The sequence below is a fragment of the Notechis scutatus genome, chromosome 3 (assembly GCF_049901735.1).
Source record: "Notechis scutatus isolate UNSWTSFEM ecotype Mainland chromosome 3, rNotScu1.2, whole genome shotgun sequence".
Lineage (NCBI taxonomy): Eukaryota > Metazoa > Chordata > Lepidosauria > Squamata > Elapidae > Notechis > Notechis scutatus.
In genome coordinates this window covers 8,074,280-8,101,610 of record NC_142011.1, presented here as the reverse complement: position 1 = coordinate 8,101,610, position 27,331 = coordinate 8,074,280, and the positions used below count along the sequence as shown (strand labels likewise).

General features: G+C 46.5%; 1 protein-coding gene and 1 long non-coding RNA gene across 3 annotated transcripts; both read left to right on the top strand.

Annotated features, from left to right (window-relative positions):
- The first annotated feature begins 6,671 nt into the window (after positions 1-6,671).
- On the top strand, positions 6,672-25,689 carry PPDPF (pancreatic progenitor cell differentiation and proliferation factor). The gene is made up of 5 exons (XM_087959152.1): positions 6,672-6,906; positions 16,582-16,672; positions 20,993-21,070; positions 23,817-23,913; positions 25,255-25,689. The coding sequence occupies exons 2-5, from the start codon at positions 16,618-16,620 to the stop codon at positions 25,367-25,369; spliced, it is 345 nt and encodes a 114-aa protein (XP_087815278.1). The 5' UTR covers positions 6,672-6,906; positions 16,582-16,617; the 3' UTR covers positions 25,370-25,689.
- Positions 16,757-19,514, top strand: LOC148131077 (uncharacterized). 2 transcript variants are annotated; one of them, XR_015748415.1, is made up of 7 exons: positions 16,757-16,885; positions 16,954-17,086; positions 17,257-17,354; positions 17,793-18,024; positions 18,127-18,224; positions 18,595-18,826; positions 19,202-19,514. It is a non-coding gene; the product is annotated as an uncharacterized LOC148131077 (long non-coding RNA). The 2 variants fall into 2 exon arrangements; XR_015748416.1 differs by lacking the exon at positions 19,202-19,514 and having other exon boundaries at positions 17,793-17,957; positions 18,595-18,866.
- Positions 25,690-27,331: the final 1,642 nt, after the last annotated feature.

Sequence of the window (27,331 nt, the reverse complement as noted above, 5' to 3'; positions counted from 1 at the left end):
AACCAATCCATCATCCTCCATTTAGAGACAAACAACCTACTCTCCAATAAACAATTTGGTTTCAGAAAAAAACTATCCTGTAATCTGCAACTCTTACACTGCAAAAACATATGGACTACTCAACTCGACCAGGGCAAAGCAATAGACGCAATCTACATAGACTTCTGCAAAGCCTTTGATTCAGTGGTACACCGACAAACTACTCCTAAAAATAAAATCTTATGGTATCTCTGGACAACTGAATAACTGGATAGAAGCATTCCTGTCAAACAGACAACAAATGGTCAAAATTGGGAACGCCTATCAAATCCAGTACCTGTCAATAGTGGTGTTCCCCAAGGCAGTGTTCTAGGACCAACTCTCTTCATAATCTACATAAACGACCTTTGTGATCATATCAAGAGCAATTGCGTTCTCTTCGCTGATGATGTAAAGCTGTTCAATACCACAGACAATACTACTACCCTTCAAAAAGATCTAGACTATGTATCTGAATGGTCTAACATATGGCAACTCCAAATCTCAACAAATAAATGCTCTGTCTTACATATTGGTAAAAAAAAATCAGAAAATAAAATACAAACTGAATAGTCAGATAGCTCTCAACTTACAATCTCAAAAATTGGGACCGTTGTTTGCTCTGGGCGGCGTTTGTGCCCTAACAAGTGGTGGGATTCAGCTCACACCGGTTCAGGAGACCGTTGTTAACTTCTGAGCAGCTTGGTGAATCGGTTGTTGGAAGAAATTATTAGGGCAGAGAAGGGTGTTAAATTATTTGAATCCCACCACTGGCCTAACCCAAAAAGTTCAGCAAAATGCCACAAACTGTGGTCACAGGAGGCTGCAAACAGCCGTGAAGGCAAAACCACTCGCCGAACACCTGAAATGCGGTTGTCAACCCTGAAGTGAATCTGGCTGAGGCCATCTTGAAGTGTCAGGGTTGCCATGCAACAGAGGGGGTGGAGAGCTAAATGGGTTTTGTACCAAAACAAAAACAAAAACCATTTCCTGTGGGAACCAAGGACCTTCTCACAGGTGGCTGACCAGAGGAGGAGTGAAGTAACCAAGCAACCAGCTAGCACCTGGACTGGTCTACATGACCAGTGACTTGGGCGAAAAGAGGAGGAAACGTTTACTTTTGAATTAGGTGAAAGCTATGGGAACTTCAGCATCGGCTTTCACCAGTTGATGGATATTCGCCAATATGATGGATCCAATACATTGTTCTTTGAGGAATTTGCCTGCCTCGGAGTTCTGCTTTCTGTGGCTGCATTCTTCCAAAAAATTTAGCAAGGGTTCTCTGCCCAGTTGCTGGTGGGCGTGGCCATGGTGGGCGTGGCCTAGTTGGCCTCCTGCACCATGGCCGGGAGGGGCTTTTGCCCTCCCGGGCTCCGAGGCTCTCTGGAAGCCAGAAATGGGCCCATTTCCGGCCTTCCTGAACTTCCGGGAGGCCCATTTTTGCCCTCCCTGAGCCTCCACATGCACCCTGCACTTCCCTGCAGCCAAAACGGGCCGTGTGGGGACTCCTGGGAGGGGGGGCAGGGTGGGTGGGGTCAGCCAGGAGTGGGATTTGGGGTTGTCCAAACTGCCCAGAATCTTAGCTAGGGATCTCCGAACCCCTGCGAACCCCCAGCAGCCCACTCCTGTGCATTACAGCGGTCACGTGACTCCAGAACCTCAGAACCGGATCAGAAATACAAGCAGTCCTTGACTTATGACCACCACTGAGCCCCAGAAGTCTGTTGCTAAGTGAAACATTTGTGAGGTGAATTTTGTCCCGCCTTACGACTTTTACTGCAGTTGTTAAGCTAGTAACACAGTTGTTAAATGAATCGGTCTTCCCATTGACTTTGCTTGCCAGAGGGACACAAAAGGGGATCACATGACTCTGGGAACTGTCATATGACTGCAACCGTCATAAATATGAGTCAGTTGCCCAGCGTCCGAATTTTGATCACATGACCACGGTGTGTGTATGCCGTAACAGTTCTAAGTGTGTAAAACGGTCATAAGTCACATTTTTCAGGGCTGTTGTAACTTTGAACGGTCACTAAGTGAACTGTTGTAAGTTGAGGGCTACCTGTAGGTTTTGAGGGATCCGTCGTAACTTTGAATTGTCGCTAATGACTGGTCGTAAGTCGTGGACAGCCTGTACTGAAAACATTTCCTGTAATTCAGTCTCTAATGAGATAAATAGCTTAGTTTATTAATCCACTGATTAATTAAGCTGCCCAGAGTTACTGCGTGGCAAGAGGGGCGGCTAATACATTTTACAAATAAATAAATTGCCGTTCTCCCTTGTGCACTTGTGTTTGAAATGATTCCCTATTCTCACGTCAAATGCTTTAAATGTCAGTGACTTTACAGTAACTGAGAGATATCCAGAGCAAAGCAAAGCAGCCTTAGATTTCAGCAGGGGTGGGATTCAAAAATCCCAGCAACTGGTTGCTGACAGGTTGCCGGATGGGCGTGGCCATGTGGGCGTGGCCTACCGGAATTTCCGGGAGGGGCATTTTTTTGCCTTCCCCAGGGTCCGGAGGCTTCCTCAGGCCTCTGGGAGGGTGTAAACGGCCTCCCCTGTTCTGACCCAAAGCTTGTTCCAAGGAAACAAACACGAAATGGAGGTAACAGCAAAACCTTTTAATGATTCTTTATGAATTCTGTTCCTTCCTGGTTAAAAGGCTCTTTCAAACTAACAGTCTCTGATAAGAACGAGCCTTGCCAAGGTGGTGCAAGGCTGCCAAGAACAACAGATAAAGTTGCCAAGGAATATTTCAAACACAAAGAGTCTCCAAACACAAACTAAGAGAGTCCGAACTTCCACAAGGCTAGAGAGCAAAAACTTCTTTGCTTCCTGCAAAGAACTGCGGTTTCTCAGCTGGCTTTTATCTCTTGAGGGAGGGGGCCATTACTTTGCAGCCTTACTCCCGAGTCTCCCATGCTTCTGCATCTACTCTTTCCTTCGAGCAGCCCTGCATGCATGCGAATTTGGCACGGGCTCCTCGGGGGCCTCTTCATCACTGCTGCCAGCCTCCACAATCTCCAAAGGCAGCACTTCACTCCCTGATGGTCCTGGCCCCATCCCTGCATCACAGGCAGGCCCCTCAGCTAAGTCCTCGCTCTCCGAGACCTCAGCCATATGCACCTGTTGCCGGCGAACCACAACATCCCCGGGCTCTGGAGGCCCTCCAGAAGCTGGAAACAGGCCCGTTTCCGGACTTCTGGTACTTCCGGAAGGCCTGTTTTCCCCCTCCCAGAGCCTCCGTGTGGATCCTGCACTTACCTGCATTGAAAATGGGTCCCATAGAGCAGGGGTCCCCAACCACCGGTCCGCGGACCGGTACCGGTCCGCGGAACAAGTCCTACCGGGCCGCTGGCTTGCTGGGCGCCGTCATCTTTTTTTGATGAAAAAGTGCTTCCGGTGAGCTTTTCCAGGTAGAAAGCACGTTTTCATCAAAAAAAGATGGCGGCGCCAGCGCTTCCGGTGAGCTTTTCCGGGTAGAAAGCTCACCGGAAGCACGTTTTCATCAAAAAAAGATGGCAGCGCCCAGCTGATGCCGGTACCGGGCCGCGGCGTAAAAAAGGTTGGGGATCACTGCCATAGAGACTCCTGGAAGGGGAGGGGAGGGGTAGGCAGGGCCAGCCGGTCGGTTCAAATACCGGTTCTGTGAACCAAATGCAAATTTAACATCCGGTTCAGGTGAACCGGTCCAAACCGGCAGAATCCCACCCCTGGATTTCAGGTAGTTCTCAACTTCCTATTATTTCTTATTGACTGTTCCAAGTTACAACGGCCCTGAAAAACGTGATTTGGGGACATTTGTCACACTTAGGAATATTGTAGCATCCTCACGGCCACGTAATCAAAATTTAGTTTTAAACATTTTATTATGTATAGAATAAAATAAAAAAACTAATAATAGGACACAGGAGGGGACGGAGAAAAGCAAAAAACAAAACAAAAAGGCATTGACTTCTGACTCTCTCTGTTACAGTAGATAAAGCATTGAACCTCAACTTTTGTACTTTTCCAAAACCATATAACAGATAACAGATAATCAGAATTGGAAGGGACCTTATAGGTCATCTAGTCCATCCCTCCGCCCAAGCGGGAGACCCTACGCTATTTTGGACGACTGACAATCCAATCTCTTCTTGAAAGTCTCCAGTGATGACGCTCCCACATATAAAGTAGCCACTTCTATAACAACAAACAAATCAGTAAAATCCAAAATCAAAATTTCACTTTTTTTTTTAACCACCTCAAGCATGAAGTCCAGAAGCGGTTTCCATGTAGCAACAAAAGATCTTTTTTTTTTTCCTTTGATCAAAATGGTTAATTCAGCCATCTCTGCCAGTTCCATCAGCTTCTGCAGCCATTCGTCCATGGTTGGAATCAAAATGTCCTTCCATTTTTGTGCATACGGCAGTCTTGCTCCTGTCAACGTATATAAAAAGTTCAAAATTCCACATTTTTCCTCCCAAGTCTTTTTCTATTAAACCCAGAAGAAAAAATTCCACCTTGATCTTCCTTTTAAGAATTTTCTGCATTGAAATATGAATCTTGCTCCAAAATTTCTTTGCTTTAGTTTAGCACATCTCCACCATAAAGGATAAAAGGTCCCTTCTTTACTTTTACTATTTCCAACAGTCATTTGAAATACCTTGATACATTCCCTGCAACTTTCTGACAAGGAAGGTCAATGGGGGAAGCCAGATTCACTTAACAACCGGGTTACTAACTTAACTGCCAGTGGTCCACTTAAAAACCGTGGCAAGAATGTTCATAAAATGGGGCAAATCTCACTTAACAACTGTCTAGACTTAAGCAACGGAAAGTTTGGGCTCAATTGTGGTAGTAAGTCAAGGATTTGTTTGAAAGTCAAAAGCAGAAGAAAGCAACCCGTGTTCTGTTCCGTATAAATATTCTGAGGCAGCAGGATAGCAATAGCAGGGTCTGGCATTTAACCTCTAGGGCTATTTTTTTTTTTTGGTGCTATTTCACATAAATTAGCCAAAGGACCATTTGTTTGTGGGAACAATCTCTCTTTCAGGCAGAAAACATCCACCTCTGGTTTGGAAACAGAGACGCCATTCTTGCAGGACAATCCCCCCCTCCCTGCTCTTAAACACTGCATTACTGTTTAGTAAGTATTCCTCAAGATCTTTTCTTTGCAAATGTACTAGAATTGGTGTGGTAGTGTGGAAGTTAGTTGCTTTTCTATGCGTACTTTACCCAGGAATCAGAATCAGAAGAGCTGAAAGGCACCTCAGAGGTCTTCTAGTCCAGCCACCTGCTCAAGCAGGAAATCCTATACTAATGGTGCGGCCTGCCAGCAGAGCTGGCGGCTGATTTGGACAGTGAGGAGGTTGGGGAGGAACATGGGCCAGTCCTGGAGTCTGGGGAAGGCTCGGACGATGGCTCTGCGTCGGAGGCAGAGATGGGGCCAGGGCCGCCTGGCAGTTATCAGCTGCCTTCGGAGTCGGACATCAGTGGGGCAGAAGAACAGCTGGAGCCTGTTCCCAGTGTGCACATGCACAGAGCTGCCAGAAGAAGGGAACAATTAAGGAACAAGAGTTGACTTGGGAGTAAAGCCACAGGTGAATGGTGAATGGCCCCTCCCATAGGGAATAAAGAGGAGTGAAAGGGGAGTGGGGTTTTACAGGAGACAGTTCAATACATGAGGGTGAAGATCTGTTCCTGACTCCTTGCCAAGTATTGTCTGCTACAGCATGGCGTTTGGAAGATATTGGCCTGGCAACTCTCCAAGCCTAATAAAAGTCTGTAGTTGTGAAATCTCTTGAAAGACTGTTTGCCGGGACTTTGCCGTAGAGGAATTCCCTTTAAACTAAATAAAAGGGGTTTTATTGGGACGAGGAGTCGGCTTCGGGCTTTTGGGAAGCCTAGAACAGAGCAAGAGTACAAGTAGTCAACTTACGACCACAATTGAGCCCAAAATTTCTGTTAAGTGAGACATTTGTTAAATGGGTTTTGCCCCATTTCATGACCTTTCTTGCCACGGTCGTTAAGTGAATCACTGCAGTTTGTTAAGTTAGTAAAACCCGGTTGTGAAGTGAATCTGGCTTCCCCATTGACTTTGCTTGTCCGAAGGTCCCAAAAGGGGACTGCAAAGTGATTGGCCCAAAATCACCCATCCTTGCTTTCTTGCCAAAGGGAGAACTAGAACTCCCAGTCTCCTGGTGATTGGCCCAAAGTCACCCAGCTGGCTTTCATGCCTAAGGCAGGACTCAAGTCCCCCTCTTTCTGGCTGATCCACCTCACAAGGTTGTTGTTGTTGTTGTTGTTGTTGTTGTTGGGAAGTAGGAGGAGGAGGAGGAGGAGTGAGGAGGAGGAAGGAGCATTGGTATGTTCTCTGCCTTGACCACAGCAAGTAATTATAAAAGCAGGATCAAAATCTAATACCTAAATAAATAAAAATAGAAAGAGCGCCTGTCAACATAGGGACCTCCAGTAGGGGGAGGGAGGGGGCTCCGGTAGCTTCCCCGTTTCTTACAGGTCCTCCCTCGCCCCCAACTCGCCCCCGAAGGCGGCTTCTTACCTCCTCCAAGCCAAGACCGGGCTCCGTGGCTCACCGAGCGGCCGCAGGAGGGCGAGATCGGCCCGCGAAGCCGAGAAGCGCCGGGGGGCTCCCTCGCCGCCTCGTCGGAGAAGGGAGCGTGGCCTGAGCTGACGCAGGCAACCAGGCCGGGCTTTGCCTATATAAAGGCGACCGCGCCGCCCTCCGCCCTTAAACCATCATCGCCTGGGTGTTTTTCGTGGACGTGGAGACTCGCAGCAGCTCCTTCGCAAATGGGCTCGCCCGCCTAGCGGTTGCCTTCCTGAGCCAGGTCACCTGTGGTCTCAAGCCGTCGGGATTCTGCTGGGCGCAGCACTAAGACTTCAAGGTAAGGTGGAGGGGGGACTTCTTTGCAAACTCTTGCCCCCGGTTTTGTGTCTTCGGTCCCTTCCTTCCACGTAAGGATTCCCACGTTGGGGTATGAGTAAGAGAGAGAGAGAGAGCCTCTGTTTCTCGCGCGTGGAAGCCCCTAGCGCCTAAACGGCTTAACTTGCTCGGGAAAGCGCGAGGGGCTGCGTTCACACAACGTCCTAAACTCGACACGTGTCAAGCGCGGGGATGTGTTGGAGAGGTGGGGTGAGGAATCGGACCCCCCGCCCCCCAGATTGAAGGGCGGCTCGGAACCAGGGTTGGACTCTAAAAGGAGAGCGAAGGAAACGTGCCAGGCGAATCCTGGCACGCTTTGTGACACACACACACAAGACACAAACCGGGAATCGTCAAGGCGCGGCCATGTTTTCGGACCTCTTCCGGTTGTGGTCCGTAGCTTTATAGTACTATAAATGTTCCGGTTTGTAATGCGACTTCTGGGGAGTAGGATCCGTGAATTGGGGGGGAAGGGTGCTTACTGGTGGGGAATGAGCATTACTCACGCCTAACTACTCCGGAGTCAATCTTAGCTCAATTCGGTTTCTCCCGTTGCAAGCGCGTCTTTGACAGTCCCAGCCGAAGTCCCGAGAACTTAAGCTTTGGATTCGGCTCAAGACCCAGCTTTACACCTTTAGGATCGGGACGCTACTACGGCTGGGGAGGGTGGTGGCGATAAGTAGCGGAAAGCGAAAATGATCGCTCGGGGGGGGGGGGTGTCTACGTTTGAGCCTGCAAGGGGAGGGGAGGGGGGCGCCCGTTGGGTCGGTATGTTCTGTTTTGTTAGAAACTAAAATAAAAGAAACGTGTCGGTTTCGCTTAGCGGTGGTCGTTCCCAAGCCTGGCCGGCGACACGTGTCCTGGTTTTTTGTTTTTTGTTTGTTTTCCTCACCGCTTTCGCGACCGCCCCCCGGATCGGAAAAGAGGACGTGCGGCTTGAACGTTCTGAGCTTTCATCAAACGTTCCATTCCGGCCCTCCGCGTTCCATTCTGTGTCTCAACGTTCCATTCTGTGTCTCAACGTTCCATTCTGTGTCTCAACGTTCCATTCGGGTTTCCGCTTTTCTCGCCAGCCGTCAAAAACCACTGAAACGGGGGGTCTTTTGGGGGCGGGAGGACCGGGGTGGAATGTTTATCAAGGTTATTTTACCTCTCTAAAATCCGTTCGCCTTGAAGCGGCTGCTTGCCAGGATGGCAGCCTTGTTTACTCTCTGCCCCCCAATCATAATGTTAATAGTTAATCTGCGTTATATCGGAAATAAGTATTTTTAGTTATTCTGACCAACCGCCGGGTTTATTTGGCAGACGGCTGTCTGGTGGCCATATTGGCCCCAAATAGTGAAAAACCCGAGCAGTATAAAAGGACAAGAACAAAAATGCTAACTCGCTCTTTTGAGTCTTACATTACAGCTAATTCGGTTTTTTTAAAACAAAACAAAAAACAAAAACCCACCACGCGCGATTTCTTCTCCCAGCGCTTACTGCGGCGCACACGGAAAAAACACACATTTTGCTTGTTTTGCTAAATGCAAAGGCTGTGTGCTTAAAAAAAAAAAAAAAAAAAAAAACGAGCGGAGGCAGTTTCTTTAAAGTAAGCAGGGGGTAAGCCAGTTTATTCCGGTTTTTCAGATCGGAGGTTTCTCTTCCTTCGTCAAACAAAAGGCACACGAGAGAAGTGGAGCAAGAATAAGTTCAGCCCTCCCCTTCGAACTCAGCTGCATTTTAAATGACTCAAATTGGAAGGTTTATTATTCTTAAGACACAAGTTCTCCTTTTTCTGATGGTAAATTGAGAGGGTGCTTCAATCCTCTGGGGATGTTTAGAGAGAAGGAGGACTGGGGGGCGGGGGGACGACGACATGATAGCAGTCTTCCAGTATTTGAGGGGCTGTCACAAAGAGAAAAGGGTCAACTTATTTTCCAAAGCAAAAGAAGGCGGGACAAGAAACCATGGATGGAAACTAATTAAGGAGAGAAGCAACTTAGAACTATGGAGAAATTTCCTGACGGTGAGAATAATGAACCAGTGGAACAACTTGCCTCCAGAAGCTGTGAATGCTCCAACACTGGAGGTTTCTAACAAGAGACTGGACAGTCACTTGTCTGAAATGGTATAAGGCCGTGTTGGCAAAACCTATGCCACGCGTGCCAGAAGTGGCATGCAGAGCCATTTCACCCAGCACGCAAGAGGTCACCTGGAAGAGCCCCACTGCGCAGGCATGCGCCACCGCCCGACAGCTGATTGTTGGGCATCTGGTACGCATGCACAGCGGGCGGAGGGGTGTGCAGGGATGCGCTGCATGTGAGGGAAATCTCATGTGCATGCGCAGATGTGCGCCGTGTGAGAAACGCATGCGCAAAGACATGGTGCATGAGGGGGGAATTGCGCGCATGCACAGACACGTGGCACATGAGGAAATCACATGCGCAAAGGTGCGTGCGCAAGGAGGGAATTGCATGGGCAGATGGCACGGGAGCCGAAAAAGGTTAGCCGCCACTGGTATAAGGTGCCCTGCTTGAGCAGGGGGGTTGGGCTAGACGACCTCTAAGGCCCCATCTAGCTCTATTCTGATTAACAATATTAGCCCAAGACTTTTCTGTAGCTAGGCGAGGGATTGTGTGTTTGTGTTCATGTTTGTGTCGGTTCTGACTGGTACAAGCCACTGACAGCCTTCCAAGTTCTTTTCGGACCCTCTTTTAAAGCAAACCATATATAAAGTAGCGATTGACTACAATTTAGGTAGTACTTGGTTTACAACCATTCACTCAGTGATCGTTGGAAGTTGCAACCCTGAAAAAAGGGACTTAAGACCGTTAAAAAAAGATTTTGAGACTCTAGAAAAAGTGCAGAGAAGAGCAACCAGGATGATTAGGGGACTGGAGGCTAAAACATACGATGAATGGCTGCAGGAACTGGGCATGGCTAGTCTAGTGAAGAGAAGGACCAGGGGAGACATGATAGCAGTCTTCCAATATCTGAGGGGCTGCCATAGAGAGGAGGAAGGGGGTCAAGCTATTTTCTAAAGCACCTGAAGGCCAAACAAGGAACAATGGATGGAAGCTGATCAAGGAGAGATTCAACATGGAAATAAGGAGAAACTTTCTGACAGTGAGAACAATCAACCCATGGAACAGAAGTTGCCCTTGGAAGTTGTGGGAGCGCCATCACTTGAGACTTCCAAGAAGAGATTGGACTGCCATCTGTCAGAAATGGGGTAGGGTCTCACGCTTGGGCGGGGGTGGACTAGATGACCTACCAGGTCCCTCCCGACTCTGATTATCTGTTTTTCACACTTATGACCATTGCAAGCCACCCTCATGGTCACATGATCAAAATTTCAACAGTCGCTTGGCTCCTGGCTCATGTTGGTTGCATTGACTTTCCGACAAGCAAAGTCAATGGGGAAACCAAGATTTGCTTTAATAACCGTGGTGCTAAATTAGCAACTGCAGTGATTCACTTAGCCACGGTGGCAAGAAAGGTCGTAAAACGGGGCAAAACCCAACTGTCTCGCTTAACAACAGACATTTGGGGCTCAACTGTCGTAAGTCGAGGTGGCTATTGCTCGCTTTCTCCTGAATAGGGAAGAAAGAAAAATAGGTAGCTTAGCAAAAAGAAATAAATTTTAATAAATTTTAATTTTAATCACCAAAGAATAGGAACCACTGGTTTTTATCAACTGTCACTTCTATTAATAGGTAGGCTCTCTCGGCAATTCTTTAAGGTAGCTTTGTCTTTGCAGACTTACTGCAGTTGTAAAGTGAGCCATGGTCGTTAAATGAATCAGACGTCCCCCATTCACTTGTGAGAAACCAGCTGAGAAGGTCCCAAGTGGTGATCACAGAACCACAGGATGCTGCAACTGTCATAGATACATGCCGGTTGCCAAGTGCCTGAATTTTGAGACCATGGGAATGCTACGATGGTCATAAGTGCAAGGACAAGTCATAAATCGCTTTTTTCAGTGCCATTGTAACTTTAAACGATTGCTAAACAAATGTTTGTAAGTCAAGGACTGCTTGTGTAGCTGCTGAGGTGACCAAAGGTGACCCGTGGAATTCCTTCTTCCTTGTATCCAGTTGACCTGTTTTCCTCCTGCATTTCACCCTGTAATTGTACTTTACTCATACATAACCTATTGAGTAATTAGAGATTATTTTCCACTTTGCTGTTGTGGTTCGCCAGCAGCCGGTGCAGATGGTAGTGGAATCGGACAGAGGGAAAGAACGGGGACCAGTCCGGGAGTCTGGAGAGGACTCGGATGAGGGTCCTGCATCCGATGAAGACATGGGGCCAGGACCATCTGGGAGTGGGGTGCTGCTTTCGGAGTCTGGCAGCAGCAAGGCAGAGGAGCAAGGGGAGCCTGTTCCCAGTGCGCGTGTGCACAGAGCTGCTAGAAGGCGAGAGCAGCTGAAGCAGAAGGGGCGACTTGGGAGTAAGGCTTGGAGGTGACTGCCCCTCCCATAAGGGATAAAAGTCAGACCTCAATGACGGAAAGCTTTCCTTGGAAAGTCCTCCTTGAAGCTCTGGTTGGGTTTTTTTTCTGGTACTTCGGTTGGTTTCTGTATAATTGGAGATTTCTGTTTTTGGCAGCATTCCACAGCACTGAAAGGCGTGTGCTTATCTTGGGGAACTGTTTATCATTAGTCCTGGCTGGGAATTAAAGCATTTCCCAGCGTTGCAATAACATACGTTTTGTTTTGAAAACGAGTTTGTGTTTAAGTTCGTTGGACAAAGCTGGGTCAGAACACAAATGTCTGTAAGTCAAGCTGCCGAGGCTTCCAAAGGTGACCCACGGAATTCCTCCTTCCTAATATCCACTTGACCTGTTTTCCTCCTCCTCCTCACCCTGTAATTGTACTTTACTCATATCTAACCTATTGAGTAACTAAAGATTATTTTCCATCTTGCAAACCAAGCGGCGTTCCCTTGTTTTTCAGTCCTAGTCAGCAGAGGGCGAGTAATCCTCGACTTACGACCGCAATAGAGCCCAACATTTTTGTTGCTAAGTGAGATTAAGTGAATTTTGGCCCCATGTTACAGACTTTGTTGCCACAGTTGTTAAGTGGATCACTGCGTTTGTGGAGATAGTAGCCCTATTGTTAAGGGAACCTGGCTTTTTCCCAACTGTTGCAATATTCCCCATGGTCACATGATCAAAATTCGGCTGTTTGGCATTTGACTCATATGACGGTTGCAGAGTTCTGTCGTTACCTTCTGAGACCTTCAGACAATCAGAGTCAATGGGGAGGGCAGATCCACTTAACCATGTCACTAAAAACTGCAGTGATTCACTTAACAATTGTGGAAAGGAAGGTCGTAAATCAGGGCAAAGCTCACTTAACAAATGTCTCACTTAGCATCAGAAACTTTGGGCTCAATTGTGGTCAGAAGTCGAGGACTACCTGTAGAAGAAAAAAAAATTAACGGAATACAAAAGAATGTTTAACCCAAATTGATTTAAACCTGATTTTTATTTTTTATTTTTTTTATATATTTATTTGCCCTCACCTTTTCCTTTGGAATGGACTTCCTAAACGGCACTAAAATGTCAAATATATCCTGAAAAGTGTGTGCTCCTCTATTACAATTGGAGAACCAATTAAGTTGAACTGGTAGTGGTTAGTTTAATGTACTTTGTGGTTTGATTTAATGTAGATAATTAAGATATTGACACTTTGGGAAAAGTGCAGAGAAGAGCAACCACGAAGATGATTAAGGTCCTGGAGACTAAAACATAGGAAGAACCGTTGTAGGATTTGGGTTTGGCTAGTCTAGAGAGAAGGACTGGGGTGACATGATAGTATTCCAGTATTTGAGGGGCTACTACAAAGAGGAGGGGGTCCGTTTATTCTCCAAAGCTCCAGAGGGCAGAACAAGAAACAATGGATGGAAACTAATCAAGGAGAGAAGCAACCTGAAATTAAGGAGAAACTTCCTAACAGTGAGGACAATTAACCAGTGGAACACCTTGCCACCAGAAGTTGTGGGTGCTCCAACAGTGGAGGTTTTAAAGAAGAGCCTGGACAACCACTAGTCTGAAATGGTATAGTATCTCTTTGCTTGAGCAGGGGGCTGGACTAGAAGACCTCCAAGATCCCTTCCAGCCTCTATTCTGATGGATTGTGATTGCCTAATCCAAGTTACAGAGAAGCACCCATCTTTAAGAGTGTGCGAAGGTTCCCATGAAATCTGCCAGTGCAAACAAGAAAATGTGTCGACGCCTCCATCTTCAAAGAGGTGTTTGGGATTTACTCCCTCATTTGTGGAGTTAGTCAGAATTTTAGGCTGAGGTGGCAATGAATCCTAGCAACTCAGCAACAACTGAGTAGGCGTAGGATGGGGTTGCCAGCTACTGTGGGAATGATTCAGATCCCAGGATGACTCGCAGCCTTTTATGTCTTAAGCCCTACTAAGTCACTCTGTCTAGAAAGGGGGAACCCCACCTAAATAATTAGGAGTCTGGTTTTTCCAAAATGTACATGTGCGTCTGTCTGTGAGTTTGTGTTTACAGACTTAGTTGTTGTCTTCGTCAGTCACAGCAACTTTTAATGAGGGGAAAAAATGGCAAGATGGCTGACAATTTAACTGATATATATAGATAGTCCTTGCTTAGTGACCTCAAAGGAGTACTAAGACAACTGGGTTGTTAAGCAGAGCAGTCGCTAAGTGCCACTGGGAGCGTGCTTATGTGGTGGTTTGCCGGCAGCAGGTGTGGATGGCTAAGGTCTCGGAGAGTGAGGACTGAGATGAGGGGCTTGTGTGTGATGCAGGGATGGGGGCCAGGACCATCAGGGAAGGGAGTCTTGAGTGCTGCCTTTGGAGATTGTGGAGGCTGGCAGCAGTGATGAAGAGGCCCCTGAGGAGCCTGGGCCAAAAGTTCGCGTGCGCACAGGGCTGCTCGAAGGAAAGAGCTGCAGCAGCACAGGCGACTCGGGAGTAAGGCCCCTCCCTGAGAAGATAAAAGCCAGCTGAGAAACTGCAGTTCTTTGCAGGAAGCAAAGAAGCTTGATACTCGAGCCTGGTGGACATTAGGAATATCTGAGTTTTGGAGTCTCTTTGATTTATTGTTTAGGAACTTTATCTGTTGTTCTTGGCAGCCTTGCAAAAAACTTGGCAAGGCTCTTCCTTATCGGAGCTAATTAGTTGGAAGCAGCCTTTTATCTGTGAAGAAACAGGATTCGTAAATGAAACATTAAAAGATTGTGCTGCTACTTTGGTCTTGTGTTTGCTCTCTTGGAACCAGGTTTGTGTCAGAACAGCTTATGCTCTTAGTTCAGGTTTCCTTTGCTTTAAAGAGCTGAAAAGAAGTGGTAGATACAAGGATTGGTTTTCAAGTTGCTTTTTCCTCACTGTTGTGACTGAGAACAGTCGCTAAATGAGGATTGCCCGTAGCTGTAAAAACTAACTGAGCCTGATGCAGTATTTGTCATGAAGGAAGTAGCCTTTCCATGTGCTCAACCACCCCAATAAATCCCAATATTTAAAAGTTTGCAAACAAAAAAAGAGAAGTAATTGTATTAAAATTGGTGCTTGGGGTGTTTTGTAGTAGATAAAAAAAAAACATTGTAGCCTTTCTACAAGCTAATTACAATCACAAATTGTTAACAGAGGGCTTTGAAGTTTATTGTTGATTAAACTGTTAACGATTATAGTAGCTGGATGTTATAACAGGTCAAATTGGTTGCAAATAGATGTAGAAGTTTATAAATCTTAGACATGTGAGGAAAGTATTATTCTTGCAATATATTTGTCAGTGCTCGTCTAGGTGGGAGTAATGCTGCTGTGTTTTTGTCTTTAGTCTTTTTAATCCACATTATTAAATGTCTACTTAGTTTTGCTTTGTCCTTGTAAAAATCTCCATGTCTCCTCCCCTTTGGAGTTTGTATTTTAATTTTCTGTATTAAAAAAATAAAAATTTGAACCATAGAAGTAATTGTAGGATCAGAGACTTAAATATTGTAGTCCTCGACTTACAACTGATCGCTTAGGTACTGTTGGAAGTTAGGACAGACCCCATTTTACAACCTTTCTTGCCACACTTGTTGAGCTGCAGCTGTTAAAGTTGGTTGTTAAGTGAATCTGGCTTCCCCATTGACTTTGCTTGTCAGAAGGTCATAAAAGGGAATGCCATGACACGGAAACAATGCAATCATCGTAAATATGAATCCATTGCCGAGCATCTGAATTTTGATCACAAGTGCAAAGGTCGTAAGTCTGAAAAACTCATAAGTCACTTATTTAGTGCCTTTGTAACTACAAATAGTCACTAAACAAACTGTTGTAAGTCGAGGATTGGCTGTAAATCTGTGGTCTACCAATAGAAACTTTTTCGTATCTGTCTCGAAGATAGAATAAGAGTTGGAAGGGACCTTGTAGGTTATCTAGTTCAACCCCCTGCCCAAGCAGGAGACCCTACCCCATGGCTTCCGGTTTTGCGTGGCTTCGGTGGCAGCAGGAATTCACGACGGTCCGCGATTCCTGCTGCGCTTGCCGCCAAAGCTCACACAACTTCTGAAGGCAACTTCTGTTCCATGGGTTGATTGTTCTCACTGTCAGCAGATTTCTCCTTATTTCCAGGTTGAATTTCTCCTTGTTCAGTTTCCATCCATTGTTCCTTGTCTGGCCTTTGAGTGCTTTGGAAAATAGCTTGACTCTCTCCTCTCTGTGGCAGCCCCTCAAACATTGGAACTGTCATGCCCTTGTTAGAGTCGGACTCTGAGGGAGAGGAGGAACAGGTGACAGGGAGTGGAGGTGTGGCTCCGGAGGTTGTGGAGGAGGCTGGGGAAGGGCAGAGGCCGACTGGGCAGTCAGAAGAACCAGGCCCATCCCCTTTTCATCCTAGGACACACAGTGAGGAACAAAGAAGGAAACAACTTGGCTTACGAGAGAGGAAGTGGCCATGATCCCCCTCATTGGTTGCAGCTGGGGAGAATAGTATATAAGAGAGACGGTTGAAACACAGCATTGCTAGAAGCAAAGCGTGTTTTATTTTGGGCTGAAGTTATCTTGGTTGGAGACCTTCCAACAGACAGTGCCATGTTATCTCCTTGAAGTTGGTAATTACTTATCCTGGTCCGTTGTGGAAATTCCTTCATTGTAGTTTGTTTTGGTTTTTTATTTCACCTCTATCTGTTCATTAAGTTCGGATTGTATTGCTTTCTTTTGAAGACTGTTTTTGAATAAGTTTAATCTCCAACTGAGAATTGTTGAACAGTGGGGCCAAGTTGGAGGCATTAAAGAACATTTATTTACGTTTTGGATTTTATTACGTTTGTGTTACACTCCGGGTCATCACAGGACCACTGCTATCATATTTCCCCTGGTCCTTCTTTTCATCAAACTAGACATTACCCAATTCCAGCAACCGTTCTTCGTATGTTTTAGTCTCCAGTCCCGTAATCATTCTGGTTGCTCTTCTCTGCACTTTTTCTAGAGTCTCAACATCTTTTTTTATAGGGTGGTGACCCAAAGTGGATGCAGTAGTCTAGGTGTGTGGTCTTACTAAGCCTTACTAAGTAGGTACTAGATGTATCTCTGCCTTGGGAGAAAAGAGGAGGGAGTCCTAATTTGTTTTATGACTGTTTTTTCTACCTTCTGGTAAGAGGCTTAATGTTTTTTTTCTTATGTGTCCCAGGATTTACAACTTGCGCAAGAAAGAAGATCAAGAAACATGGCAGCAATCCCGTCCAGTGGCTCCCTTGTGGCAACCCACGACTACTACCGAAGTAAGAGAAGAGAAAAAAAAAACATTGTTAGCCCTTGCCAATGGAGGGTCAAAGAAACTGTCAACAGGATTGGGGGAGGGGAGGGCAGGGGTGGGCAGGGCCAGCTGGTCAGTTGAAATACTGATTCAGCAAACCAGATGAAAACTTGATATCCTGTTCACCCGAACCGGTGGAATCCCACCCCTACATTGGGCCAATCACCAGGAGACTGGGGTGGGAGTTCTAGACTCGCCTTAGCATCCGGCTGGGTGACTTTGGGCCAATCACCAGGAGACTGGGAGTTCTAGTCCCCTCTTAGGCATGAAAACAGGTTGAGTGACTTTGGGCCAATCACCAGGAGACTGGGAGTTCTAGTCCCCTCCTAGCCATGAAAGCAGGCTGAGTGACTTTGGGCCAATCACCAGGAGACTGGGAGTTCTAGTCCCCTCTTAGCCATGAAAGCAGGCTGAGTGACTTTGGGCCAATCACCAGAAGACTGGGAGTTCTAGTCCCCTCTTAGGCATGAAAACAGGTTGAGTCACTTTGGGCCAATCACCAGGAGACTGGGAGTTCTAGTCCCCTCTTAGGCATGAAAACAGGTTGAGTGACTTTGGGCCAATCACCAGGAGACTGGGAGTTCTAGTCCCCTCCTAGCCATGAAAGCAGGCTGAGTGACTTTGGGCCAATCACCAGGAGACTGGGAGTTCTAGTCCCCTCTTAGGCATGAAAACAGGTTGAGTGACTTTGGGCCAATCACCAGGAGACTGGGAGTTCTAGTCCCCTCTTAGGCATGAAAACAGGTTGAGTGACTTTGGGCCAATCACCAGGAGACTGGGAGTTCTAGTCCCCTCTTAGGCATGAAAACAGGTTGAGTGACTTTGGGCCAATCACCAGGAGACTGGGAGTTCTAGTCCCCTCTTAGGCATGAAAACAGGTTGAGTGACTTTGGGCCAATTACCAGGAGACTGGGAGTTCTAGTCCCCTCTTAGGCATGAAAACAGGTTGAGTGACTTTGGGCCAATCACCAGGAGACTGGGAGTTCTAGTCCCCTCTTAGGCATGAAAACAGGTTGAGTGACTTTGGGCCAATCACCAGAAGACTGGGAGTTCTAGTCCCCTCTTAGGCATGAAAACAGGTTGAGTGACTTTGGGCCAATCACCAGGAGACTGGGAGTTCTAGTCCCCTCCTAGCCATGAAAGCAGGCTGAGTGACTTTGGGCCAATCACCAGGAGACTGGGAGTTCTAGTCCCCTCCTAGCCATGAAAGCAGGCTGAGTGACTTTGGGCCAATCACCAGGAGACTGGGAGTTCTAGTCCCCTCTTAGGCATGAAAACAGGTTGAGTGACTTTGGGCCAATCACCAGGAGACTGGGAGTTCTAGTCCCCTCTTAGGCATGAAAACAGGTTGAGTGACTTTGGGCCAATCACCAGAAGACTGGGAGTTCTAGTCCCTCTTAGGCATGAAAACAGGTTGAGTGACTTTGGGCCAATCACCAGGAGACTGGGAGTTCTAGTCCCCTCCTAGCCATGAAAGCAGGCTGAGTGACTTTGGGCCAATCACCAGGAGACTGGGAGTTCTAGTCCCCTCTTAGGCATGAAAACAGGTTGAGTGACTTTGGGCCAATCACCAGGAGACTGGGAGTTCTAGTCCCCTCTTAGGCATGAAAACAGGTTGAGTGACTTTGGGCCAATCACCAGGAGACTGGGAGTTCTAGTCCCCTCTTAGCATGAAAACAGGTTGAGTGACTTTGGGCCAATCACCAGGAGACTGGGAGTTCTAGTCCCCTCTTAGGCATGAAAACAGGCTGAGTGACTTTGGGCCAATCACCAGGAGACTGGGAGTTCTAGTCCCCTCTTAGGCATGAAAACAGGTTGAGTGACTTTGGGCCAATTACCAGGAGACTGGGAGTTCTAGTCCCCTCTTAGGCATGAAAACAGGTTGAGTGACTTTGGGCCAATCACCAGGAGACTGGGAGTTCTAGTCCCCTCCTAGCCATGAAAGCCGGCTGGGTGACTTTGGGCCAATCACCAGGAGACTGGGAGTTCTAGTCCCCTCTTAGGCATGAAAACAGGTTGAGTGACTTTGGGCCAATCACCAGGAGACTGGGAGTTCTAGTCCCCTCCTAGCCATGAAAGCAGGCTGAGTGACTTTGGGCCAATCACCAGGAGACTGGGAGTTCTAGTCCCCTCTTAGGCATGAAAACAGGTTGAGTGACTTTGGGCCAATCACCAGGAGACTGGGGTGGGGGTTCTAGTCCCCTCTTAGGCATGAAAACAGGTTGAGTGACTTTGGGCCAATCACCAGGAGACTGGGAGTTCTAGTCCCTCTTAGGCATGAAAACAGGTTGAGTGACTTTGGGCCAATCACCAGGAGACTGGGAGTTCTAGTCCCCTCTTAGGCATGAAAACAGGCTGAGTGACTTTGGGCCAATCACCAGGAGACTGGGAGTTCTAGTCCCCTCTTAGGCATGAAAACAGGTTGAGTGACTTTGGGCCAATTACCAGGAGACTGGGAGTTCTAGTCCCCTCTTAGGCATGAAAACAGGTTGAGTGACTTTGGGCCAATCACCAGGAGACTGGGAGTTCTAGTCCCCTCCTAGCCATGAAAGCCGGCTGGGTGACTTTGGGCCAATCACCAGGAGACTGGGAGTTCTAGTCCCCTCCTAGCCATGAAAGCCAGGCTGAGTGACTTTGGGCCAATCGCTAGGAGATGGTGAGTTCTAGTCCTGCCCTATGCTTGAAAGCCAGCCGGGTGACTTTGAGCCAGTCTTCCTCTCTGCCTTAGGAATGAAGCAATGGCAAACCACTTCTGAAATCTTGCCAAGAAAATTGCAGAACTTTGGTCAAATAGTCGTCACAACTCAGTGAAGGCACTAAAAAAAAAAAAAAAAACCTCCAAAACAAGCTTCTTTCCTTACTTTGTTTACAAAGAAAGAAGTCATGCGTTTCCTAGTAATAAGTGATCCAACAAGTTTTGAAGCTTCTCTCCGTTTGGCATGGCTGATCTCCATTTCGGCCGTTGAATGGGATTAATTTAAGACTCCACTGGTCACATAAAAATCCTTCACCTCCTGTTCCCTGACCTGAAGGCTTATCAGAACGGGGGTTGCCTGAAACTCTGTCCAAGTTCTTGCAATCCTTCACTGTTTATTTTTCTACCCTGGGTGGAGTTTTGGGACACAAAGGCACTAAGGTAAAGTTCATTGGTCTAGTGCGAAACTTGGCAGTGTGGGAGGTGCGCTGCATTGTTTGCAAAGGATTGTGTTGTCATCTTTGGAGCATTTGTGTGGGAAGATGGAATATGCCAGTTGTGGCTAACCTTTTTGTGGGCTCCTGTGCCAGAAATTGTGTGTGCACTCATGTGCCAGCATCCAGAAGGCAATGCGGGGGCCCCCACGCCCCCTCCATATTTTCGACCTCCCAGAGGCTTGAGGAAAACCTCTGCAGCCCGAAAAATAGACCCGTTTCGTCATACAGGAAGTGATGAAACGGGACTATTTTTCGGGCTGCAGAGGCTTTCCTCAAGCCTCTGGGAGGCCGAAAAAGGCCTCAAACAGGCTGAAAATCAGCTGTGAGGCGCAAGAAGGCACAGTGAGGTAAGTTTGCCTGAGGTGCACGTGCCGGCACAAACGTCTCTTGCGTGCCACCTGTGGCACACGTGCCATAGATTCGCCATCACCGGGATATGCTCTGAGTTATGGGGTTTTAAAGCTACAGGCTGTTAGTTTTGGAAAGATTTTCTGGGTCTCTTCTTTCAACCCCAAACATCTCTTCCCTTCATTGCAACCTTTTTGAAAAATGGTATTGATAACACACCTGATGCATTTCATTTAATCATTACGCAAGATGAGCATCAAGCAGAGGAATCTAACCTTGGCAACTTTGAGATTTGTGGACTGGCTGGTGAATTCTGGGAGTTGAAGTCCACAGGTCTTAAAGTTGCCAAGATTGGACATCCCTGGTCTAAGCAATTACAGTTTAAAGCCTTAGTGTGACCCCAGTGAATGTCTATGAAAAAGGCTTTGGATATTGTTTATTTCTGAGTACAGATAATCCTCAATTTACAACCACAGTTGAGACTGGACCTTCCGTCGCTAAGCAATGCAGTCAGTCAGTTGCATCTGGTTTTTTTTTATTTCTCTGCCATGGTGGTTAAGTGAATCTGGCTTCTCCTGTTGGCTTTGCTTACTGGAAGTCCCCTGAGAGGGGAATAAAATGGGACAAAACTCACTTTACAATTATCTTGTTTAGCAACAGAAATGTTGGGGTCAATGGTGGCTGTAATTTGAAGACTACCTGTAGCAATATTGTGGCTAATCTGGTGCTTTGTCTTCTCCTGCAGGACGGTTGGGTTCCACCTCCAGTAACAGCTCCTGTGGAAGTGCTGAGTACTCTGGAGAAGTCATCCCGCACCATCCAGGTCAGTATTTTATAGCAGGGGTCCCCAACCACCGGTCTGCGGACCGGTACCGGTCCGTGGAACAAATCCTATTGGGCCGCTGGTTTGCTGGGCGCCGCCATCTTGTTTTGATGAAAAGTGCTTCCGGTGAGCTTTTCCGGTAGAAAGCTCACCGGAAGCACTTTCATCAAAACAAGATGGCGCGCGCTTTTCAGTGAGCTTTTCCGGTAGAAAGCCATTTACCGGAAAGTCACGAAGCCCGCATCTTGTTTTGATGAAAGTGCTTCCGTGAGCTCACCGAAGCACTTTTTCATCAAAACAAGATGGCGGCGCCCAGCTGATGCCGGTACCGGGCCGCGGCATAAAAAAGGTTGGGGACCACTGTTTTATAGAACGTTAAAATTCATTCTTGCTTTGAGTTGAAGGCCTTTGCAAACCCAAGTCCCTGATTTAATGTACTAAGACGACCGGAAGAATGTCAATGGAGAGGAATGTTTAATAAATGGGGGATAGAATTTTGCGCATAAATATCATGAGTGCAAATTGTGTGAATGTTGACTGGACTAAAATCACCATGCAGTGCACTGGATCTGTCTTTTGGGGTCAAATCTGTCATTTCTTGAAATTTGTCTGTTAAACCCATAGTCCATTAAATTCATAGTCTGTTGAATCAACGTGCTTGTTCTTCTCATATGACTAAAGGCTTTTAAATCCTTTTTATGAAGCTTTATGATGATTTATTGCCAGGAAATTGGGTTACGCTCTGGAGTGGGCCTTGGATTGGATTGGTTTGCACTCATGTTGTGCTATCAAGCATTGCATTGTGATTGCTTTTCTTGTAGTAGTCTCTTCTCCATTTTGAATTTGGGTGAGCTGAGACCTAGGAGTCCCACTTAAGCAGGACTAAGTTGGTTTAAGTTGGTTGGATTCAGACTCACCAAGAAAGTGGCTGAGATTTTCAGTAGCCAGTTCTAATCCAATGACTGTAAACTAGGTACTTGCAGTCTTTTTTGCTCTCTATAAGAGAGCTTTTGGGTATCTATAAAGTTTAGAGGTGGGCACGTTGATTTCAGAACATTCTATGTTCTTAGCTATTTATTCTGATTTTGCTATGCAAGGTGCATGAACATCTAAGTGCACACTTTTTTGTGAAAAGATGGCTCCATGGAGAAAGGTTGAAGTATAACAGGAAATCCTCGACTTGTGACTGGTCACTTAGTTGACCATTCAAAGTTATGGTGGAGCCCCTGGTGTATCTATGATCTAAACCAGAGGTCTTCAAACTGGACAGCTTTAAGGACTTGTGGACTTCAACTCCCAGAATTCCTTCTCCAGTCATGTTAGCTCAGGAATTATGGGAATTGAAGTCCACAAGTCTTAAACTTGCCAAGTTTGAAGACCCTTGGACTATGGAGTCATAAAAAAAGAAAATGTTGGCTGGCATGTCCTTTCCCATAGAAATAGGAGAATTTGGGGGGGGGGGGAAGTAAATCCACCTAATTTTTCTGCTTTCTTTGCACATCTTTAATTTGGTTCAGGTTGAAGAGGAAGGAAATTCTAGCCAAATTCAAAGCAGATGCAAAATTGACTTCCTGCCATTTGGGTGCAACTGATGAGTTGGTCTCAGCCCTTCTTTGGCTAAAACATTACATCCATCAGCGATCTTATGGTGCTGACTCTTATGTTTACCCTTTTCTTTTGCTAAAGAAGAAAATGGAAATGTCCTTGTGTGATTAACATTGATTGGCAGGAGAGTAAATAATTCAAAATACCTTCAGTTCTTTCACTTGGGGTTATCTAAGGCAAGAAGGATGGATCTAAGAAAGTTTGAGCATAAGCAAATAATCTTGCTGGCAGAGATTTTGCTGGCTGGCCTTCTCTAAATTAAACCGAAGCCCGACGTGCTGTAGAAATATTACATTCTGCACTCACCTCTTTTCCTCCTGCATGTTCACTCTAGTCAAAAGGAAGAGTATAGAAAGATAGTCCTCACTTTGCAACCATAATAGAGTCCTCCAGTAATGATTGGTAAAGCCCGTTGTCACATGATCAGACTTGATTGTACGATCCTTTTTGTGGCAGTCCTTAAGCAAACCTCAGGTCATGAATTGAACCCTTTGTTCACGAACGGTCATCTTTACCAAAACCTAGAAATAAAAACTGGCTTCTGCTATGTAAATAAAGTCAAGTAAAGGGTAAATGTGGGCTGGTTTCTGAGCATCCAAAATACAGTCACAAAATTGCAGGCAGCTGTCAGGACTTTGGAACCGGGTTGTAAATACTTTTTGGCAATCCGTTGTACGTTTGAACAGCTGTTTAAGCAACCAGTCGTAAGTTGAGGACTACCTGCAATCTAGAACCAAGAAGACCCATTGTAAATCCATTCTTAGTGCAGGAAGTAGTGCACTTTGAGTAATTTTGTGTCTCTGTCAAACCAGTGTTATCCTAACAGGATGAGGTGGTAAGAACAGTAGGAGAACTTTCTGGGCCACCTTGAGTTTCTAAATTAGGGGTCTCCAACCGTGGCAACTTTATGACTTGTGGACTTCAACTCCCAGAATTCCCCAGCCAACATGGCTGACTGAGGAATTCTGGGAGTTGAAGTCCACAAGTCTTAAAAGTTGACCCTTTGTTGGAGAGCCCTGTTCTAGAGGAACGGAAGGCTATAAATTAAATTAAATATTTGATAAGACAAAGTGGTCTCTAAGCTCAACCGCTTTCCTGTTTCTAATAACTGGTTTTTGCTTCGTTTTGTCCTTCCTTGTAGGACTTCCCAAGTCTGATCCTGGACATTGGTGGGCTAGTTTTTTCTTTGGAAAACACACCCATCCAGTGATGACAACTGTGTCGGAATCTCCAGAGAAGTAAGTGAGCTGGGATTAGACCAGAGTTTGTCAACCTTGACAACTTTAAAAGGGGTGGGCTTCAACTCCCAGAATTCCTCAGTCCTCTGGTGATGGGGCGTGGCTTGGAGGAGGGCTTTACAGGTAGTCCTTGACTTATAACCATTAATTTTGCAGTCATTTGAAACTACAAACGATGCTGAAAAAGGGTACAGTCCTCCCACTTACAACCTTTGTAACACCTCCTGAAGTTCACACGATTGCAATTAGCTTGCATTTACGACCAACTGTGCTGTCCTGTGTTTGAGCAATTACGATTTGCAACCATTTTTGATGGTTTCTAGCAAAAAAAAAAAAGTTCCATTCAGAAGAATGGTCTTGTGGTTTTGTGCTTAACGACCACAGGTTCATTTAATGACCATGATGGTTTGCATAATGTTCATCATAAAATCATATACTACCGCAATGACTTAACAACAGAAATTCCAGCCCCAACTGTGATCGTAAGTCAAGGACTACCTTGGGTGGGATAATTTTAACGTATGAGTGGGGTGAACATGTGTTGCGGCCTGTCAGCTGCCGGCCCCACCAGCAGCCAAATCAGAGGAGGAAGAGGAGGAGACATGGGAGTCAGGGTCAACATCAGGGCAACCTGTGAGCTCCGAGGGAGAAGAAGGAATGGAGCTGGCAGAGAGAGAGAGAGAGAGACACAGAGAGAGAGAGACACAGAGAGACACAGAGAGACAGACAGAGCCTGGGCCGTCCGTCAGCCCTCAGGTGGAGAGTCAACAGCCCCCCAGGTCTGGAGGTAGCTGATGAGGAAGAGGAGGAACAGCTGAGTCCAGTGCCTGACGCACAGAGGAGAGGAGAGCAGTGGAAATCTATAGGCCGGTCCTCGGGACAGAAGAGCCACCGCTGCTAGCAAAGCCCCACTCTAGCTCTGGGGATAAAAGGCAGGGGGCGGAGATGAATAGGTGTGGCAGACAACTCTTCACCTTCCAGCTGGATACACTTGTTAGCTTGTGAGAGAAACTTTGCCGGAATGCGAGGAGAGGAGAGCAGTGGAATTCTATGAGCCGATCCTTGGGAAGGAAGAGCCACCGCTCCTAGCAAGGCCCCACCCTAGCTCTGGGGATAAAAGGCAGGGGGCGGAGATGAATGTGTGGCATAAGTGTAACATCACCTTCCGGCCAGCTGGACTTGTTAGCCTGCAAGAGAAACTTTTTGCCATGGCATTCCTAATAAAGGAATCTTTTGAGTTCACGCCAGAGGATTTGTCAGAACAACATGGCAGAACGGAGTTGTAATGTAAGCAGTACGTATCTGAAAAGTAACATGCTCTTACCTGGGCTCTTTTTACAGCTCAGGAACCTTCCAGGTAGCCAATGGCTTGATCACCTGTGACCTGGCCCAGGAAGTCATGAGGAAGCGTCACGCCAGCGAACCCAGCAAGACCAGCCCGGCTCCCACAGCATGAGGAAGGCCGGCGTTCAACAGCTGACGCTTCCGATTTGACCGCTAAGGGGCTCCGGCCCATTTTCCACTCCCCTTCCCTGTAGACTAGTTTAGGCTGCTTCTGAGTACAATTAATTTAGACGTAGGGTTTTTATAAAAATGAAAACGACAACTATAAATATATATATATATATATTCCACACGCACCATTCTTTTCTACTCACTTGGGGATCAACACAACTACGTCTTTTTTTTCCACACTGCCGCCTTGATAGCGCGTTTTTCTTTCGTTTTGTACTTGTTGAATGGGAACTAATAAAAAGATCTGAGCAGCCTTTTAAACTGCTAGCGTCTGTGGTGAATTCTTGTGAACTCGAGATTAAATCGTGGGGGACAAATTTCTTTTCCTCAACATTTGTCTGAACAGGTCACCGAGTCTTGGTTTCTATCGAAAGATACAAAGTGCATGAAAAGCAGCACCACGACAAGCCAAAGATGCTTGTTTTTATTGAATTCCGGTTTGTTTATTTTGGAGGCTGTTAATTCCCTGCTGGAGAAGAATTTGGACATCAAATAATGTCAGTTCTGAGCCTGGAGTAAAAAAAAAATCCTGTTCATGAACCTAGGATCCCTTTCTGAACTGGATGCCTCTAAACTGAATTAGCCATTTGAAAAGGGTTTTGCACGTATGTAAAAATAACGTTTAAAACTAGACATGGAAAACTGAAATCAGCCATTTAAAATGGAGGGTGCTGCTGCTGCAACTTCTTAGTCCCCCTTGAGTTCTTGGTGACTTTCAGTGCCAAAGACCGTTGAATCATTGAATGGAGAAGTCATGTGGTTTAGTAGTTAAGGATTCAGGCTAGACACCAGGAGGTGGTGAGTTCTAGTCCTGCCATAGGCATGAGAGCCAACTGGGTGACTTTGGGCCAATCACCAGGAGATGGGAAGTTCTAGTCCTGCTTTTAAGCATGAAATCTGGCTGGGTGACTGTAGGCCAATCACCAGGAGACTGTGAGTTCTAGTCCTACTTTAAGCATGAAATCAAGGCTGGGTGACTGTGGGCCAATCACCAGGAGACCGTGAGTTCTAGTCCTGTCTTAGGCACAAAGCCAGCTGGGTGACTGAGTCATTCACCAGGTAACAAAGAGTTCTAGGCCCACTTTAGGCACTTGGCCAGCAGGGTGACTGGGCTAGTCTCTCTCACACAGACACCCCTCAGCCCAACCCAGCTCAAAGGTTTGGGGAGAAAATAGGAGGAAAGGATTAGGTATGTTTGCCACCTTGACTTATTTATAAAAATCAAGGCAAAGTAAGTGTCTTCTTGTGCCATATCCATCATCAGAAATTGGTGATCCTATTTTTATCAACAGCCACATGAAAAATGCTGCCAAGTTTTCTCCAAACCAGCCTCTTAGATTTTGAAGCCATGATGTTCTGCCTGGACCTTGTTTGCCTTCAATAGTTTTGGGTTTATCATGCTTCTAGCGGACTGGGAGATTCTTAGCACCCCTGCTCCATTTAAGAGTGCCCAACCTCGGGGCCATTGTTAGGCTTTGCCACTAGTAACATCATTTTCCTGGGAAATATATAGTCTACAACAGGGGTCTCCAACCTTGGCAACTTTAAGACTTGTGGACTTCAACTCCCAGAATTCCTCAGCCAGCAAAGCTGGCTGAGGAATTCTGGGAGTTGAAGTCCACAAGTCTTAAAGTTGCCAAGGTTGGAGACCCCTGGTCTACAAGTCTTCCCTTTGCTTTCTACACCGCTGCACACACATTGTTCAAGTGGCTGCCACCACACAGTGTGCTAAACTTCTGATCAATGATGTGGTCTCTGTCTTCAGTTGATACTGATGAGCCAGCTGTCACTCATCAGGCCTCTTGGTCCATGGGAGGTATTTGATTCCCTCCAACTCACCCTTACAGCGTAAAAGCCATACTTGGTAGGGGCCCCCAATCCGCCACCCGAGAACGCACTCTGT